The sequence below is a fragment of the Limanda limanda genome, chromosome 12 (assembly GCF_963576545.1).
Source record: "Limanda limanda chromosome 12, fLimLim1.1, whole genome shotgun sequence".
NCBI lineage: Eukaryota > Metazoa > Chordata > Actinopteri > Pleuronectiformes > Pleuronectidae > Limanda > Limanda limanda.
This window is the reverse complement of record NC_083647.1, coordinates 11,702,229-11,722,399: the sequence shown is the minus strand read 5'-3', so window position 1 is coordinate 11,722,399 and position 20,171 is coordinate 11,702,229. Positions and strand designations below refer to the sequence as shown.

Here is a 20,171-nt window from a genome sequence, read left to right as displayed (position 1 = left end):
GTGTGCGTGACTTTGGATGTGGCTGCATGTCTATGTAAACACATAATGCGTGTGTTGGGGACAGCGTAGATGGGCCAGGAATTGCTGCTGTCCCGGGACTGCGGCGGAGAGTGCCTGCCGCCTGCTAGTCTGAGCATGCGGCCAGCAGATCTGTTTATTGTAGCCAGTGACGGTTTCCACAGGCCTAATGGGACTGACACCCCACTAATGATCTAAGCATGTACAAAACCACCTTCTGCAGTTAGCAGACACTGCCCTACAACATAAAACCACCTCAGACACAGGCCAAACGGCACACAGCACCAGGACACCCGTTTTGTTTAGACTTTTTTTCCCCCTTTCCTTTTTCAATCCTTCCCTCTGTGTGTGAGTGTCAGTTTGTAGAGGTGGTTTGGTTAAAAGGGCCTGATCACACCCAGCGTGAGGCTGCTTCCTTGTGCCCTAATGGGAGGTGAATGGGAAATGGACAACTTGGATTTGACAATGAAGGACAGCATCCTTAACAAGCACTTCTAAGGGTTCTAGTCCCTTGCCTCTCCTGCTTGCCTCCCCTTTGTTGCCAAATTAAAAGGACATGGGACATGTAATGTAATTAGAGCTACTAGGGAGGGTAGGAGAGCGGGGAGGAGGGGAGAAGGCAACACTCTGGTTAAGGGGAGAGAGGGGGTCAACAGCACCCACCAGAGTGACTGAGGGACCTCAAGGGCCACCATGGTTCAAGGGCAAGAGAGGCTCTCCCCCACACACCACCTCACCACACGCACACAGACACACATACACATGTTCACACACCACACACACCCTTCCACACCAAAGCCGATGAGTGAAAAGTAGAAGGAGAGGGTGTGAGGCGGTTGGCAGGCTGGCTTTGATCTGTCGGTGTGGAGAGATATCCGGCTCCCCTTGGATCAGAGTGCTCCTGTGCACACTGGAGCAGGCCCCCCTTTGGTGTGTGATTGACGGCTGCATGGCTGAGGGACTGAATAATCCACTCTAATAAGATGTAGGAAATGGACCTCCAGCGTTCTCTCTGATCCAGACGTTGGGAGCACATTGACAGCTTCTCTGCAACAGGAACAGCTGGGAACCAGAATGTTAAGCATTACCTTGTTAGCTGGGAGCAGTGAGACTGAAAAGGACTGGGCCTGTGTTGTCACTAGAACTTTTTCATTTACCTTTTGTGAGTACTGATACCAAAAACTGCACATTTTTCATATTCCTATAAATACTGATTTTTCTAACTGAAACACCATAAATTCTAAATAACAAATTAAATAATGAGTTTATCTTTATTTGATGAAAAAAAGAATGGACTACGGTACGGTAGAGAGCATATTTACAAAAAGGCCGAAAAATCCAGAACACAAACTCTGAGATTTACTTGCTGCATAACATAGTTAAAGAAGTTCCGCACCTTAATCTCAATCTTACTCATCTGCACCAAAATGTATTCTTCTTTCTCCTTTATTTCTTACCAGGCCCCATCCCTTCAACACATGTGGTGGAAATCAGTTTGGTAGTTTTTGTGTTATCCACCTTAAAAATAACAGTAAAACTAAATTCTGTGATCTGCACGTTTATCTGTCTCTGCTCCAAAATGTAATGTGTTCATCCTTCGGTCACGCACAACTCCATACTAAGAAAGTATAGATGTTTGATACTGTGAATCAGTTGTAATGACACTGAATAGATTTACTGGGTGGTAAATTGTCACTGCGTCAGTTCTTGGTAATGAAATCCTTGGCGGATCAGCCAGGCAACTGTCAGCTGATCCAGGAGCACTGGAGCCATCCCTCCCATCATGCTCCTCCTCCCCTCCTCCCTCACCAAGCTGTAAACCTGTGACACCTCTCAGACACAGACCAGGAGTCACTTTCTTTTTTCTTTTCTTGCCGTCCTCTGCTTTTTGCCTTCCCTGGGTACTTTGGATTTTACTGTTTGAGTCAAACAAACATGCAGCCTCTAGAGAAAAGTCTATTTTGCCTAGATGAACTCTGCCAGCATTTATTTATTCTCACCTCCTCTACTTACCCTGCTTACTTCCTTCTGTTTCTCGCTCAGCTCACCTTTTTCTGCCTCTCTTTAAAATCATTACATTTGGTAACGGTGATTCTAAATGTGGTCCCAGTTGTAAAGTATTTTTAAGGTCTTATGTTTTAAGCCACAGCGAGTAAGGAGGGAAAGAAGTGCATGTCGGCCCACTGTGGTCTGAGACTCAGCCTGCCCCACATATCTTTACCCCCACAGCCTGGCTACACTTTCAGCTCTACCACCTCCAGCTAATGTACTGCATTAGCTGTCTAATTCTTGGTAATTGAATGATGTGGTGTGGTTTCTGGCGCAGGTGGTGCAATGTAGATGTGAATGGACACATGGTTTTGCTCAAATTGCTCTTATTTTGGGGTTTGGTCGTTACTTTTTCATTCTGATGCAACATTAAGTATGTTGTGGTACAGTTTACCTCAAATATAATTTTCTGTTAAGCAATAATCAACACAATTGCATGAATATTATCATATGTTTACTTCTCTCATCAGGAAAACAAATTGGTCCTTCAAGCTCTGGCAGCACTTTAGAGGCAGTATGCTTTGGCCAAGATTTTATCCATTTCTAAGACTTGCTGTTTATAATGAATATCCTTACTGTTCCAGCTGTTCTCACTGTGGACAACACTGTGGTGGATCTGGAGACCATTGAAGCATTATATGAAAATGTAAGTATGAAGGAAAAGTAAAATCATAGCGTCGTAAGGAGGATGACGATGGGATGAAAATTATTGTTGTGGCTAATTCAAAGTAAAGTATGTGGCTTGTTATTGTTGCAAATCACTTTAATGAGCATTTTGCTTAGATTTTTACTGTGTGAACATGTTTATCTGTGTCTGTCCACACACTTTAACTGTGGACCATGTTGTGTGTCTCTTGACAGAGGGCCACCAGTGATGAGATGGAGAAGATAACGAAACATTATGAAAAGTCAAAAGAAGATGAAGTCAAGCTGTTGGACAAACCTGAACAGTAAGATCACTTTCACCAACAGCTCCAACATTTATTTTGTGTATAATCTTTATTGTATTTTAGAGAAATTACAGTGAGTTCAGGTATTAAGTTTATTGCTGTTTAGTGAACTTACCATAACAAAAATTAGTTGAATAAATTGATAAACATGTTTGTCAGATTTTACAGATGACATGTCATAAAATAAATTTCTTCAAGGCCTAAATTATTCAAGATTTTTTGTCATATTTGTGCTATAAAGAAACATTTGACATTGGAAAAAAAGCCAAACATTTACGCCTTGAGGAACCATTTGCTATTTCCCTCAATTTCTCGAAAAAATCTTCTACCACTGTGCAGACATATGCTTTAATGAACATTGCTTCAGTAGTTCAGTAGTTCCTGTCAGGGTCAAGTAGTTCGGGCCAGTTAACGAGGCCTGGACCCAGCGGTGCCGCTCAGCCTGGCCTTCCTATTTCCATGTTTGACCAGAGCTGTCACTACGGCTGCCTGAGTCATCCCTACTCAGTGTCTAATCACACAGGATGTTACCGCTCCGCTCCCCTCCGACACGGCACTGTTTACATAAGTCGTCCTGCATCAGGACAGAGCTACCTTTGATCAGCCTCTGTGCGCCGCTCGCTGCTTTCCCTCCACCCGACCCTGTGGACCTTTCAAACCCAGCCGAGCAGCACCGCTCATGACTATCGGCTGCCTCTCACTGCCTGTGAACGCAGACTTTGACTCAGTCGCCCCAGCGTGGGGAAGCTCTGCCTGCCAAGGCCCCAAAATAGTTCTTCCTGTTAGACGTTTTGTTTAATTTTGTCATGACACATCACACCCCGGCCTCCTCCTCCACCTCCCCTTTTTGTTTTCCAGGTTTCTCTATGAGCTCGCCCAGATTCCTGACTTTGCTGGCCGGACCCGCTGCATCATCTTCCAGGCAATGTTCCTCGATACCATCGCCTCCGTCCGTAGCAAGGTGGAGAAAATCTCCAATGTCAGCAAAGTAAGAACAACACGTCAGCAAACCACCGGAAAAATGTAATTAACTTACATTAAGGTTTAGTAACCCAAAGAGTGTGTGTGTGTGTGTTTCTGTGTCAGGAGCTGCTAGAGAACAACAGTCTGCGGGATATTATAGGTCTTGTTCTGGCCTTTGGGAACTATATGAATGGAGGGAACAGGACGAGAGGTCAGGCTGATGGCTTTGGACTCGAGATCCTTCCCAAATTAAAGGACGTCAAGAGCAGAGTAACACCTCTTATATATTTAAGATTAATTAATTTTATCAAAATACCATAATTTCCCAGTAAATAAAAGCAGAATGGACAGAAGGTGTGTGTTAATGATTATTTATTTGTTCCTCAGGACAATCGTATGAATCTGGTGGATTATGTGGTTATATACTACCTCAAAAATTTTGACAAGGTAAGTCGTGTCAAACAAAATGAGTAAAACTCAAAACACCCTAAAACCTCTGCGCTCCTACACTTTTATAATTGTGTTGGGGTTTTTTTCAGAACGCCGGCACAGACAAGAGTGTGTTCCCTCTGTCGGAGCCTCAGGATTGCTTCCAGGCTGCTCAGGTTAAATTTGAAGACATCACCAAGGACCTCAGGAAGCTGAAGAGAGATCTAACCAGTAGGACATATTATTCCAACATTAACTTTGTGTATGAAAGCTTAACCTGCACGCCTCATTGCATTTTTTTGTTTAGGGCATCGTACTTCCATTGTAAATCAGTCAGTGTAATTGTATACACTTCCATCTTTCACCAGAGCACTTTAAATGTAAATGTACATCCTATTACCCTGAGCAGAGCAGGTTGTGGGTGGGTTCAAGACCTTTGTTGGCCTGAGGCAGCTTTTCCTCGTTTCCAGACTTTGCGTCAGCCATGTCATCATAACGCCGCAACTTCTCCTCTTTCCAGCCGAAGACACATGCTCATTCAGTCGTGAAGAGCCCCGAAAATCAAATAGCAGCTCACAAAGGGAACGTCAGAGTGGCAACTAGCTGACAAACACACTTTTCTTGTGCTCTGTGCTCAAAGTGTCGGGGGGGCGCCGATCGACTGGAGTGACCTAGCGAGCCAGCCAGTCAGTCTTGGCCAGGGCCATGCGGAGGTTAAAGGCGATGCCCCCCAGTGCCCCTGGTGTCTGTGGTTATTTAAATCAACCAATAATACGGCATATGAAAGCAATTAGATTTGCTCCACGGCTCTCCCCGACGTTTTTTAGATCGCTGTTAAAGCCCTCTCCTCTCTGACCCGGGGGAAAAATACAAAGAGTCTACAAAAGCACCCAGACCTACCTCAAGCTGTCACTCATTTATTAAGGCTTTTCCTAAGGAAGACCCGAAGACAATAAATGCAACATAAGGGCCCTTGTATTTGATCTCTGCTGCAGCACAGTCTGGCACAGTAGTCCTCTAGGGGATTAGCATCACAGGGCGAGTGTTGGATTGTAGAAGTGCCGAGCTGCACCTATGACTCCCACCATTTTTATCCTCTTTAGCCGCCAGAAATAAATATTTATGCCCGGCTATTATAAACCCGCCTAAAGAAAGCAACTGGTCTTAATTATAACTCAACACAGATCCCTTCCATCCACACTGTGTACAATCCTGAGAAGCTCACACACTCAATCACTCTTTGATTTCACCGAGGCTCGCCGGGCCGTCTGCCTCTCACCTGATCCAGAGGTGGCGACTGCAGTGGTTGGCTGCGTCTTGCCCTCCAGCCCTGGGTCAAAGGTCAGGAGACTCGTTGCCAGCAGTCAGAAATCCATCTCTCTTCTCTCACCCCCTTCCTCAGACATTATTTCTCATTGTGGATCCATGGGTTTCGCTCACGTTCGAATCTTGGCGTACTGTATCGCTCGTGTTGACACTGAAGTTTGGACTTGTGTCTGCGCGTCTGGACGCCAGTGATGCTCAGGAGCGGGTCTCCAGCAGCACGCCTGCCCTCTCCTTCACTGGCTTATGTAGAAACATGATCCTCTTTAGAGGGGGCTTCCTGTTTGGGGAGAGGGTGATGACCTCTCCCTGTGCTCTCTGAGAGGGATGAGTGGGAGGCCACAAGGACCTAAACCTACTGTAGGACTCTCAGCTCCCATAAAGACTCTGTTTACGTCTCAAATCATTTATAGTGGTGCAGTCAGCCTCCAAAACTGAAGATTCTCTTTAAGATTGTGTACAACTTCAACACGAGGAGGTACTGATCCTACTTGAGGTTGCATTCACAGGTTAACACTTTAAGACCAGTGAGTATCTACATAAACATCCCTTTAACAGCCACGTAATTGGACCTGACAGAGAGGCAGGGACGCTACCGAATGAAATAGGATCAAATAAAAAGAAACAGTCAGAGCTCATTTGCTGCTCAGGGGAGTTTAGTGTTTCACAGAAGACCTGGCCCGGGTCAGGCATTCATCGCTGTGGCAAATCAGACAGTGTCCTGATTTTAAATGGCCTTTAATGTCAGGTTCAGGCAGGGCCTTTACCCTGAGGTCCGTTTTACGACGGAGGCTACGCTCAAAGGACCATGTGTGAAGTCGGCAGTTCTGAGGTGCCGTCACCGGCCGTCTGATAGAACAAGGCCAGAATATTGACATATTTAGGATATTTTAATCTAAAATGGCAAATTATGACGAAAGAATGGGCGGACTCAAAGTTTGTTCAAATTTATTCCAACAATTTAATCAAATCTGACTGTATCTTTACAGAAAATCATATGCTGAATAAATGCATCAGCTTGATTTTAGTCATGGCAATAATCATCCTGTCAAGCACCAGAGTGATTTCAATGCTCCCTGCAATCAAATCTGATCAAGTCTTCCGAGTCTGACGGTAAACAGTTTGATTTATGAGGAGCACAAAGTGGAGAGGAGGTCTTACCTTTTCCTACTAAGGCAGACTCTTGGCTGACCTCACCAAGGGGTAACAGTAGACTTCATCCTAGTAGAAAGCAGAGCTGGACGTCTGACGGTCTGCTGGGAAACGAAGATAATTGGGGATCAGTTAGAGACGTCACTTTCCAGGTATAAATAACTGCAATACGCTGTGGAGCTGGAACACTGTACTGTTTGAACCTCTGATAAAATGGCAAATATTTTCCAAAGCTCCCTGAAAATGTTGTTTACAGCAGGGATTAACGGGTCTGTCTTTGCACAGGCATTCCGTAGATTGGGGATCAGTCGCTGTTGAGATAAGTTCTTTCAACTAGTCACTCAGTCCTGCGCATTCTTCCACCAATTTGTTTTTATAAAGATCAATGAATTATGTACACTGAAAATGTCCCGAAACAAAGTCCAGTCTAACGTTAACAAAACTCGTTAAAAAAAAAAGCCTTGATCTGCCCCTCTATGTCCCATCTTTCCACATAGTGTCAGGGTGATCCATTTTGCGGTGTTTGTTTAATCTTACCATCAAATAAACCCACCAAGTAACATACAAAATAACAGAACCTCTTTGGTGAAGGTAACAAGAAGGAGCAAAAAGAAGAGTAATCACCTGTGTATTATTTATTCTTCTGTCTCTCCTTCCCTGCAGTTGTTGTCATTAGTTTCCTCCGTCAGTGTTTATGCTTCATCAGGATGCAGAGGTTGACTGGCTGGAGGTGAAGAGTCTTCACAGCCACATTTATGAGATGCGAACATTCATCACTAAAATCTTGCGGAGATCCGCAGGCTCCCCAAACACAGTTGTGTATTGTTTTGGTTTGCTACAGCGGTGGCTCTTGTTCGCTGCAGTAAAAATCTTAAGTACATATTGACATCAAAGTTAACCACACTGGGTAAGTCCTGGATTAGAAGTCTGGCTCTCTTGTTTGTTATTCTTCCCGTCGGCTCCACCACCACCTTCGCCCCCTCGTATTGTGCAAAATCGTCTCGTCAGTGATGACGTATTGTGCTGTTCCCCCTCAGAGATGTACAATAGATGTTTGAGCGCCTCAGGATATCAGCTCTGATAATCTATTTGTCCTCACAGTGTGACCTCCTCTTCCTGTGGTTCTTGTCGGACGATTTTGCTCAAGTCCAAGCTCACATTTCTTCTAGTTCTGCTGGTTTATCGTCGTCCATAAAACACTTTTCGGTCAATCAGTTAATGTCCATCAGGAGGCTGGTTTAACAAGCGATTTACAGCCACGCACGAATCCATTAACTTGGTTCAGTTATTCGAATAAATGTCAATAGTGGAAATGATGTCTTGACCCTTTAGCTCCCCAGCTGTAAAAAGGCTGAGTCCATCGTCTGTAATCTCATCTGTTTTCCCCGTGTAGTAACAGTGGAAGGCCATTAAAGATCGGAGCTCTGTCTCCCATCATTATCCCGTCTGTCTGTGGTGGGAAACCCGTCCCCTGTGGCTACATGACTGGACACAGTGTCTGATGGTAGAAACTGTGCCACCAGCAGCAAACAGCCTTGTGTTTCCAACTTGATCTCTGCCACGAATACAGAAGCCGCTACATTACTGAAATCACTGGTTAGAATTTTGGCAGTTCACAAATATAGGGGATACATTTTTTCTGGTTTGATATTTGTAATGATTTTATTGATAAGAATTTTCTTTATATTTTCTTTCTTTATTTCTTTATATTATTTATGTGTATATTTATATATATATATATATATAATTTTTTTTTGCACATAGTAGTTATGTTTATTTTGCTCGTTTCTTGCAGTCTGTGTAAGTTCACTGAGCTCAATTCAACCGGAGTCAAGTTCCTATTATGTGTTAACATACATGGCAAATCACAATAATTACTCTGATAATTTAATGCTAAATAGATTTGTTATTGACACTGGTTATTATGCAATTAGAGATTTTAACGTTGTTCAACTCAGCAGATACAATTAAGGTGTAGATATCCACAATGGAGATATAACTGATGAAAATATGATACACATTGATCAGTCATAATAACTATTGTTAATATGGTTATAATTGTATTATTATTTATAATAGGTATGCTAGATCTTCTTAGCAGACAGAGTGGTGGAGATTTGCACACAGACCAATGCAGCATGTTACTAAATCTGTTAAAGCTATTAAATAACAAAATATAAATAATCATAATTTTTATAAATTAATCTTTAATATATTTCGAAATGTATTTTAACCTTCACTACTCCATTAAGACACTTTTTAACTTCAACTGTGGCAACAAAAAACTAGCAAAGGTCCCAAAGTCCTACAGTTGTGTGTGTAGCCTGATACAGGGGAATTCTGTCTTTAAATGCACGTCTCCAAAAAATGTATCATCACTCCAAGACAATGTTTCAAACCAGAGCTTTTAGTTTTTTTATTCTTTACAGCTGCTGTGTTTTTGTGGGCTTCCTCCTTGCGGCCTTCGCTGTCTGGACCACATTTGGAAGAGAGCCGCCTCTAAATTGTAGACTCTTTTAAACACTGTTTTAATGGTTCCTTTTGAGTCGGGGGATTTCTGGTAACAGGAAATGTAGTTTGTCCAAACAGGATATTTTTGTTGTCATGTTTGTATGGTTGCTTATTTCAATTTTTTTTATTTTGAAAACTGCTGGCTCTCACTGTCCTTCGGTTTGAAGAGCGTCCTGGAATCCAGACGGCGAGGCTGTACGTAGTTACTCTTCACTTTTAATGCTCAGGCCTCGTGTTTCCTGTCTGATTTATTAAGACATCCAATAAATAAAAGATGTAAAAGATGTCATAGAGCGAGTTTACCGAGCTGCAGGTGCAGCGGCTCCACATGCGAACATGTGAGAGCCAAGCTCAGATCTAAAAGCAGCGACGCAGTGAAGTGAGACAGCGGCCAGACCTGTTAATGCTCTTGTTGTGTTGCGGAACAATTTAGCTATGCAGTCATAAGCAAGTTAAGGTATTTATTGCCGCCATTAATGACTTACAGGTTGGAAGAATGGGCCAAAGTTCTTTCACCAGGCGTCTGTGTGTAGTAACCCGGTATTGCAGTTGAGAGGAAACGGGAAAGGCTCGGCTGGAACGTGCTCAGTCACGTCTGTTTCCTCTGAGCTCGTGTGTGTTGATTCATTTGGCACGGCGGAGAAAAACCCATCCACAAACAGCAAACACATCTGCTGCACTCACATATACACACAACAAAGGGTACAATACTACACAACTTTATTGTCCACTGTGAATAAACTGTGGACTGACTGAAGTCTAACTAACTAAGTAAAATAATAGATAAATAAAACAACTTCTTGTTTGACAAAACAATTGAAAGCGCACTCTGTTTCCACTTCAGGTGAATTAATATTTTCTTCTATTTCTTCACCGAATAAAATATGTTTTTGGAATAACATAGATTATGTCATATATTATTTAGCTATAATGATCTTTTTGCATAAAAGACAACCAGGCTTGTTTCACATCTTGATGAAACGTGACCACGTTATTATATATTTACTCAATTTGAAATATATCCTTGAATGACTTACATTTTACAATTTTTGGTTAATTGCTCCAACACCTTTAAATCGTCCCTCCTCTTTTTTTCTGCGCTTGTTCAGTCATTAATCATGTGTGTCCGCTCTCTGCTCTGTTCTCTCCTGCAGCCTGTGAGAAAGATGTGAAGAACGTGTGTGATAACTCATCAGAGGAAACCCTGCAGCCCTTCCAGCAGAAGATGGAGGGATTTATCTCTGCAGGTGAGTGAAGCCAAGATTCCTCCTTTTTTTCCATGGTCATTAGTGAAACATTAGTCCACATATGATGTATTGGCTATATCATTCTGCACTCTGCAGGTTAAGTACATATTCTACAAATCATCAGTGTGTTTTACGTAAAGATGTAACAATAACAATATGTATGATTTTATAATATATTAAATTCAATCAAGCTGCTGCAAATTGCTTACAATAATAAATATCTGTCCTTGTAATATGACAGATTTGTATGTATGTATGTTTAAAAAAAAAAGAAATCCCGGATCCTTTATCCAGATCAACACCAAAATGTAATGAGGGTTAGGGTTAACGTTTGCAACATCCTATCCTTCCACCAAGTTTCATGGAAATTCGTTCTGCAGTTTTTGCATAATCCTGCTGACAATCTATCAAACAAACAAACAAACCAAGGGACGGGTGTGAAAACATAACCTCCTAGATCACAAAGTGTTAAGTTGCCCGCAAGAAGTTTTAACATCTGTTAAGTAGCTCATCTTCCCCTGATTGTCACAAAACACTTTCTACTTCTCCCCCCAACTGGGACAATTCAACTTGTGCCAGTCAAGATAAGGGATGAGTTGATTAATCCTCTAACACTCCCTTTGAATTAAAGACAGTGACACGGGCTCAAGTCATATGATAGATGTTTGCCGTCAGTCTTTCTTTTAAGCTGGTCTGATTCATCTAAAGTTGTTAAGAGAATTCTCACTGACTTCAAAGATGACACATTGAGTCGGACAGCCGAGGGGAACGTCATGAAACCGAGCTGACAGATCTAGAAAAGCTCTGTTTTCACCCAGACACTCTTTAAAAAGAGGAAGGTATAATTGTGTTTTTTTTGTGCCATGTCAGGCAGTCCGCTGGGTGGCACAGGATCTGTCTATCTGTCTCTCAGTGCACGTGTGTGTTTTTGTGTTCTTGCTGAGAGAGGGCGTCTCAGTGCGCTGTAGGACAGCATGAGGACAGCAGTCTACAGGCCCGTAGAAGGGATCACATTGCCTCTAACACGGCTCCCATGTACTCTCAGCTGCCATAAAGCTAGCAGGACATCTCTGGCTGCGGCCTTGTAAAGACTGCCCGGCCTCAGTGGACCAGGCCTGGGGACCACCGGGACTGGAGCGCAGCTTCCCCCGACACACACTCACCATTTGTCCCCTTTCTGACCCAGACACAAGCCATGTCCTGCTTTCTTCCTTCCCTGATCTATACTGCAGTTGTTGTAGCCGGCATTTCACTCATAACATCATTTAAAAATATATCCTAATGTCTTGCTTCTCACTGGAAAGAAACTGCATCTTCGTATGATGAAAATTCCAAGAAACCCGATAGTAGATTCATTCCTGAAGGTGACAGTGTAGACATTTCCATGAGTTATAGCTCAGTTATTGTTCAAGTGATGAGCCGTGCTGTGCGTTAGACTCCCATACGCTTGTTTCACCTCAGTTCTTATTATACACAAACACTCCTTTGTGTTCCAGTAGATGACATTAAGACATCTACGTTCGCCACTGTCCCATCATCAGATATAGTTTGTGAATATGTACAGTAAAAATGGCACCAAAAAGAGGCGGAGACAAACAACATGACCCGCAGACATGCCATGGTTTTCTCTCTATTCTGTATCCTCCAGCTGCCGTGCACACCTCCGATCCACAGAGGTGGATCACTGTCTGTTTTAAATCGCAGCATCACCAGTGCACATGTTGAATGTAAACCAAAGTGTTGCTGCATCTGGACGGGTGTTTGATGACCTGAGTTTGTCTCAGTTACTCATCTATCGCCTGCTGTTGATTTGACTCTGAAAGTTTTGCTGTTTTACTGAGTCTGCCCAAAACGAAGCAATTCTCCTCTAGCGATATATAAACATCCAAATAGTTTTGATCATATTTGTTCAGATTTTAATTGTTTGCGGCCTCCAGCTTTTTAAAGTGGAAGCGATTGGACTTTTATTTGTTGTGCTTAAAGCAGGTAGAATTAAAAAAGAAATACCCCCCAAACGACAAAAACAATTTTTTACATAGCAATAATGAAAAGTGAGGTCTTCTCATAAGTTAATTTTATAATGGCTCCTGAAAGATATTTGTGCTCAAACAATAAATGGGCTTTAACAAATATGCAATTCATTCTACATCTTCTCAATTCGTCTTCAAATTCCATATTGTTAAGTTTTTGACCGATCCTGGTCTTTGATGGCTGTTTTCCACTATTTTGTGACATTGTATAAAAGTAATGACCATTAAGTAAAAATATAATTTGAATTTGTATATATGATTATATTGTAGCAAGACAAAAAAACTCAAACAGAAGTAGATCTAAAGCCATCCTGAAACAAATCTTTCTGTCTTTTTCTTGGGTAAAAAACTAAAGGATACAATATTTTATATATAAAACAGTCTGATGATGATAGGTTGGTTGGGGAGGTTGTAGCCACATTTTGTGGTACATGTTTGCAATATAATTCCTGTGCTGTGGTCATTTACCCATGAAAAGGAAATGTGCAATGACATTGTTCACGTTTCCTGCTTCTCTAAGCTTTTCTTCGAGCTTTGTCAGTATTTCAGAATATCTGAAAACTTTTTAATAGCACAAAATGGCATCCCTTCGCAACGGCAACATCTTGAACATAAACTCTCCAGTGGAATACTTGTAAACCTCTCTTTCATAAACAGGATTCCTCGAGCTGTTATCCGTGCGTAGGGAGGGGCGGCGTGTGTGTGATCATTGTTCGTGATGATTCCGTGACTTCAAAAGGCAAAAACACAGCAACAGTGCTCACATCAAAGCGCGGCCGTCCGCTCTTAAAAAGTCTGACTCATTGGTGAATGAGTGAATTTCTCACCCAGGTAAACGCTCGGCCACAGATACATGTGTTGGACACATGATTTTTAGATTTTTGAAATTAACTGTGGATGAAGGAAGGGGATGAAGACCAAACCTTTCGGTGAGAGCTGTGTTTCCGAGCAGCGCTGACCCAGGCTGAGGGGGGGGGGCCTGCAGGTGAACCTGAACGCCTGGCGCCCTGCCTCTTAACCTTGACCGTGTGATCTAACAGGGGACACTTATGAAATCCAGTGAACCCTCTTGTAAGACCTCGTCAATGGCTCTGCTCCTCTTCCACACGGAGTCCTACGTACACTCTGGAATTTGCCCTTTGTCTCGCATTTGTTTCTGTCTCAGTGTCTTTTCAAATATTCGTATTCCACTCAGTTAACTCGCTGGCTCTTTGGAATGTGGCTTTGTATTTCCACTACTAATTTGCTTCTCTAATTCAGAACTGTAAGTTCTCGTATAAAATGAGGAAGAAAAAAAAAAACTTTCCCTGATCTGTCTGCGGTAGTTCCAGCGTCTAATCAACCGCATTTTTGTTTCCCTTGTAAGTAGGAGCTCTTTGAAACCTCTGGGGATACTCTGACGGGCATATTTTTCGCGTTGAATACAGGCCATGACTAATTGAAAACAAATTCCTGCTTTTAATCTCAGCCTGTGCAAGTCTCATTTCACTGGCTCTCCGAGGAAACTTATGCGTATCATCACATCCTTTTTTGTCGACTGTGAGTCACATCCCAACAAAGGAAATTCCACTTCTTCCGAAGACTGAATTGCTCGGCATGTGTAAAGTTGGCCGACAGCAGCTGTCCCAGGAGCCTGTTTCTGGTGAAGTCGTAGAGACGAGTCCTACATAGAGATGCTTAATATAAATGAAAGGGATGCTCTCTGGAAACCCTCAGCATCCCTCTGTAGATTACTCTCCATCTCTTTGTTATCTGGCTGCTGGGTAAAGCAGTGGTTTTTAAAAGTGTCTCAGAGTTTTAAAGCCCTAATTTATTGTCTCTCTCAGCATGCACGTCTCATAACTTTCTAGTTAGCGACTACTGGTTTCATGTTTACACAGAGGACGGAGGAAAGGAAACTTCACACATCCTCTCACTCTGGGCCACTCTCTCTCTCTCACTCTCTCTCTCTCTCTCTCTCTCTCTCGGCTCCAGTGCCACCTCTGCACAGTCGCACCAGAGGGGTACCTCAGGCGCCAGCCTGACCCCCACTGAGTCTAACACCATTGGTCACGGCCCCTCTCCTCGTCCCCCCACCTCCCTCAATCCCAGACATGCCCCCCCACTTCATTAGGTTTGCTTCATACATGTAAAAATACGCCCCCTTGCCCACATACATGTGAAAAAAAAGAAAGAAGTAAAAGTAAAAAGAGTGGTTGGATGGAGGCTCAAGCTCACCTTCTCCCAGAAGACCCCCAAACCTGCCTTTGAACAATTTTTTGGAGACTTCCCGCTCTTAAATCTTCAAGTAGGAAAGGTCCCCCATCATTGTAAAAAGGATGAATCTGGAAAAATGCAATAAATCTGAGATCACAGGCTCTCTCTGGCCCTAGATAAATTCTTGCACCTCGGCCTGGCCCGCCGCACACATCTGCCTTGCATTTAGACACTTTTACATGGCAGGAGTCCACAGGAGCCTCCAGTTCCCAAGCCTCTCTGCTCAACCCTGCTCTGCTCAGAACATGCACATGTATGTCCACACACACACAAACACACACCGCCGCAAACAGACCACCGCTCCCCGAGTCCAGGCGTCACAGCCTCACGGCCTCACGCTCTCATGCGTCAACGCACAGAAGCATGTCAAACTTTACAATGTGCTTAACTGTCACTTGGATAACATGCTCACTGTGTGGGTGACATCTCCACCAGGAGCCCGTCTTCATCTTCCTCCTCTTCTTCTTTGTCTTCCTCTTCTTCTACTTCTTCTTCTACATCTGCTTCACTTGACAACTCTAACAATGGCTAATAAACACAGTGCCCCCTCTGGACTCCACTGGAGACCTTGGCTCAGTTGTTGATAGCTGTCACCGGAGACGACAGAAAGTCATCTATGTCACCAAGTACCTAGCCTGACGTTGTCATACTCGTGATTCTAGTCAGAATATGAGTCTGAGACCGCTCCATTGGGCTGTGATTATGGGGCGTGTTTCAACTGCATCAGGAAAAAAAAAGCCTCTTCGCTCAATTGGATAGACCTACAATCAATCAGAGCAACGTAGTATGTGACGTATGTTGAGCGACGCATAGTTATTGTCAACAGAACTCAACTGCACGCACGCTGGAAGAAGTAGAAGAAGAAGATGAAGAACGATTTTTGCCGGTGTTGTAAAAAGAATTTAAGGATACACGGAAAACTTACAGACTCAATGGCGGCATCTACACATCTCAGCTCTCCAGGCAGGCATGTTTGTGGAAAACAAAGTCAACCCAAGCGCTCTTTGATGACATAGTTGATGACGTAACTGTTGATCATCTGTCCATCATCGTATAAAGCCCGCCCTGACAATTTGATTGGTCCGAAAAGCTTCTGTTCGGAAATAATTTTGCGCCAAAGGAGCGACTCCAGACCGAACTTCCCGACCAAAAAATGTTGTGGTCTGGGCTAAATTCGTCTGCAGCCCAGGCTACCAAGTACCCATAATCTGTGTTAATCTTACCTTTTTTTTATTCCTACAGCTCTAAAGGATCAATTAGCCGAAGAGGAGCAGCTCAATTCTGCACAAAAAAGGTAGGAAACCAATTTTATCAAAGACAAGTACAGACTGATTAAAAAAAATGAATGCAATATCATGTTAGGGTGGAAAATACATAATAGATAACAAGGGCTGCTATCTGATAGCACTGATGTTCACCATTTGTATACAGTGATAAGTATAAGCTGTTTAAGTCAGGGGCTTCTCTGTATCATGGTTTTACTGCTTTGGGATGAGATGAAGTGATTTATATTGAACTATAGCACATTTTCATAAATGCACAAGGAGGTACTTTAACGTTTAAGATGCATACAAGCTACCCTCACTACCTTTTGTAATTTGTCCGAAGACAAATAAACGAGACGCCCATCCTGAACAGAAACAGCAGTGGATGTCTGCTCATACTTAATGTGCAGCATACTGTATTTTAAGCCCGAACAGCCTGTGCTTCCTCCCCTGCAGTTCCAATCATTCTTATCTGCCATGTTTTGTGCAGAAGACTCCCGAGAGTTTTCTGAGAGGCATCTGATTTATAGGCGTAAGACACACTGGCAGCCGCTGAGCACGCTGTCCGGAGCAAAAATCATATCTGGAACATTTCATATTGGAAAAAGATGGTGGAGCAGACAAACAAGGGAAATAGATTATTTTTGCCTTGTTTGGATAGAGAGCAGGATTGTTTGCTTTACGTCGTTACCCTGCCACTTCCAGAATAAATCACAAAAGCATATAAAGGAGAAAGTGAGAGACGCCGGTCGCGAGAAAATGGATACTCTAAACAATTAGGATGTTGATTGCATTGGACAACACTATAACTCAGTGAAAGGCTCCAAAACTGTTCTGGTTCATGTTGCTCTTTTCGGAAAAGCGAGAGGGTCACTGAGGGGCGACTGCACCTCTCGCTGTCTGTCCTCGTCCCTCACCCCCTCCCTCACGCTACATTGATATCTCTGTCCACTGGACTGGAGTGACGTTTTATGTGTGTGTCTGCATGCGCGTGCGCGCCCCCTATGTGCCTGAGTGACACCACTGTAGTGAAGGCGTTGAGCTTTGCCTTTTTAATGAAGTTTACCTTCAATTTCATCTGAGAGCAGGGTTGGCTGGCTGGCTGGCACTAGGTGGGAGGGGTGGTAGGAGTGGGGGGGTTCTTTCTCAGGTTCCCACAGAGCCACCTCATAAAAGTGACACGCCGTTGATGAATACGGGCGTCAGTGGGCTCACCGGGCCCTGGGTGGGCTCTCACATCTGCACGGGATGAGGGATGCTCGCACAAACACACAAAAGCAGCAGCAACATTATGGCTGCGTGTTAATAAAGGAAATAGACACAGACACATCGTCAGTGCTACCTAATACCTCGGTCTCGGCCTCAGGAGGAGCTGAGCTGCCTGTGAATCAAAGTTAAGCAGCAGTGAGAGGGGCAGAGTATGAATCAGCAGAAGTTATGGCTGGGTCTCAAACCTCTGCACTTTGATTTTCTCTGACAAAAAGGTCTCCATAGTATTTACAACCGTCAAACAGAGCTACAACAATTGTGATGATTCATCTGCTCATTATTTTCTAAGTTTATTGTTTTGTTCTGTAAAATGGGAGAAAATAGGGAAATATGCTCGGGACTTTTTCCACACACATTTTTTCCGACCAATAATCTTAACATCAAAGATATTAAATGTGCAACCGCATAAGAGTTTAACTTGGAAAAATGACTTAAATTATTGATTTTTCCAAAATAGCCCCCAATTAGTTATACATGATTGATTGTGACAATTGGTGACAAATAGTTTCAGCTCTATCATCAAACACCAAAGTTGGAATTGAATCTCGGGTCAGTTGAAGGGATTCTGGTCCATATTAAAAAAACTGATCTGACTCCATTTGTTGAGACTTGTGTTTTCTATTAATTATAGTGGTGACATTTTAAGATGTTTTTATTCGAGCATAGTTTTGAAAATATTTGACCATTTTAAGTTACTTTTTTGCAGACATGCACTTTTACATATTATCTAATGAATTGCATGAGATAAAAGGTTTCACACATGTAAAACAACATATAAAAAATACACTTTTGTTCATATTAAATCACATTTTGCTCCAGATTGTTAATCAGGACGACTTGTGAAATATCAACATGGTGATCACTTTACAACACTTTACAACTCAGTTATGAATAATGTTAAACTATTGCCCAACCCACTCCGTATGAGGGGACATTTCCCCTGAGCTCGACCGTAAAACACAAGTGTCATCCTGCTGAGAGAGACATCTCTATCAAGTTAATTTCTGGTTAATCACTATTTGTGCTGTCTGTTATGTGGGCGGGTTGGCTCATGCATGACGCTGCCTGGGCCTTTTCCTCAACATGCAGTCTTAATTTGTCTGCTTCATGTTTGGGTTCCACTGAGGTTTCCTGGTTCTGTCCTCAGTTCCGTCTCATTAAGTTCTCCTCCACCACATCACGCTCAATTTCATTTGGCCAACTGCCTCCTTCACAGTCACCATGCACTCATGGCTTCATACTTGCTAGTTGGTGTATTATTCTTCTCTGGCGTTATATGACGACTCGTGCCTCTGCTGACTGGGCCAACAACACGCAGTTTACTCCTGTAATCTTTTGACTGGGGAAACAAAGGAATGCAGCGTTGCCTGTCCAAATATTTCCCTGATTTCCGTGGCTGCTCATGGTTTTGTAATGCGTCTTTCTTTATAGCTGTCAGTGAGGAATGCTGGCTGTGGGTGCCGCAGTAAACCCTCTCACGGCAATGGCATCATAGCACAGATTACAGAGGTGTAGGAGCTCGGCGTGCACATTGCTCCGCGCTTGCAGTTGAACTTAGTTCTGCTTGATTTTGTTTATGTTTTTATGTTTTGTAGGCATGCGTGCGCAGGTTTGCATCTGTTTCGAGTGAAGCTTTGTGTATCTGCTTGTTGCATGTGCTGAGGAGGCTGAAAAGGCTTGTGGCTTGATTTGTGTACGCTCTGACATGATGACCCAGGGTCAGAAGAGGAGCTGATGGAGAAGAGACCCTGTTCATCAAGTTGGACCAGGTCGGCTGCAACAAAGCTACATGGGACAGCTCGTCTAAACATCCGAAAGCGTCTGATTCTTTCAGTTGCTTACAGGAGGGTCAGCGGCACCATTCCTCTTTTTGTTGAGCATCCCAGCAAAATAACGCATCACTGGGAAATGTGAAGCGCAGAAGCCATTCTTTCCCCCTCAGCTTTAAGAATGCCGTCTGGGCACCATATTGCTCCATTTCTCACGACTTGAACATGTCTTCGATTAGCGTCGCAAAATAGCCACCTAGCATCTGGAGGTCAGAGCCTATCTGGGTGTCAATGGGACAGGGATCATCCCCTGAATCATCTGCCCCCTTTAATCAACCCTGTGACAGGCACGGCCAGAAAATGTCTTTCATGTTTGGGTTAGGGAGGGAATCTGAAGCAGCAGGCGGCTTCTCATGCCCGGTGTGCGCTGCTGAGAGACTCGCAGAGAGTTCAGGTTTGGTTACAAATGAATCAGGCCGACAACAGCGCTGCAGTCTGGGCCCGTAAACAGAAAAAAAAAACAGAAAACATAGAAGCAGTTTATTCACACAGATGTGGTTTGAGCTCAAATGGACATACACTAAATCATATTCTTATCTTTAATGGTCTGACAGTAAATATGTTGCTGGAGCTGTAGGTGTGAGTTTATAGTGTGTGTGTGTGTGTGTGTGTGTGTGTGTGTGTGTGTGTGTGTGTGTGTGTGTGTGTGTGTCAGTCAGTTGCTGTGTCTGAGGGAACAGCAGCCTGGTCTCTGCTGTCTCCGTCTCCTCTTGCAGTCTTCCCCTGCAGGCTGTGGAGGTCAATGTGATAATGGAGCCGCCGCTACTGGTTCTCCCCCGTGTCCCAGCAGGGTGGACGCTCTCCTCCCAGCTCTGTTTCTGGCCCCTGTCTGACTCTCTATCCTTAATTTTGTGTGTGTGTGTGTGTGTGTGTGTGTGTG

At 43.4% G+C, this 20,171-nt stretch overlaps 1 protein-coding gene across 1 annotated transcript in view; it reads left to right on the top strand.

Annotated features, from left to right (window-relative positions):
* The window catches only part of LOC133015726 (formin-like), a 52,993-nt gene that overhangs the window by 29,321 nt on the left and 3,501 nt on the right, over positions 1-20,171 (top strand). Inside the window, exons 8-15 of the mRNA XM_061082992.1 lie at positions 2,652-2,713; positions 2,929-3,017; positions 3,876-4,005; positions 4,104-4,250; positions 4,368-4,427; positions 4,520-4,640; positions 10,550-10,642; positions 16,171-16,222. Of these exons, the coding sequence (XP_060938975.1) occupies positions 2,652-2,713; positions 2,929-3,017; positions 3,876-4,005; positions 4,104-4,250; positions 4,368-4,427; positions 4,520-4,640; positions 10,550-10,642; positions 16,171-16,222 (754 nt within the window). The remainder of the gene's footprint in view (positions 1-2,651; positions 2,714-2,928; positions 3,018-3,875; positions 4,006-4,103; positions 4,251-4,367; positions 4,428-4,519; positions 4,641-10,549; positions 10,643-16,170; positions 16,223-20,171) is intronic.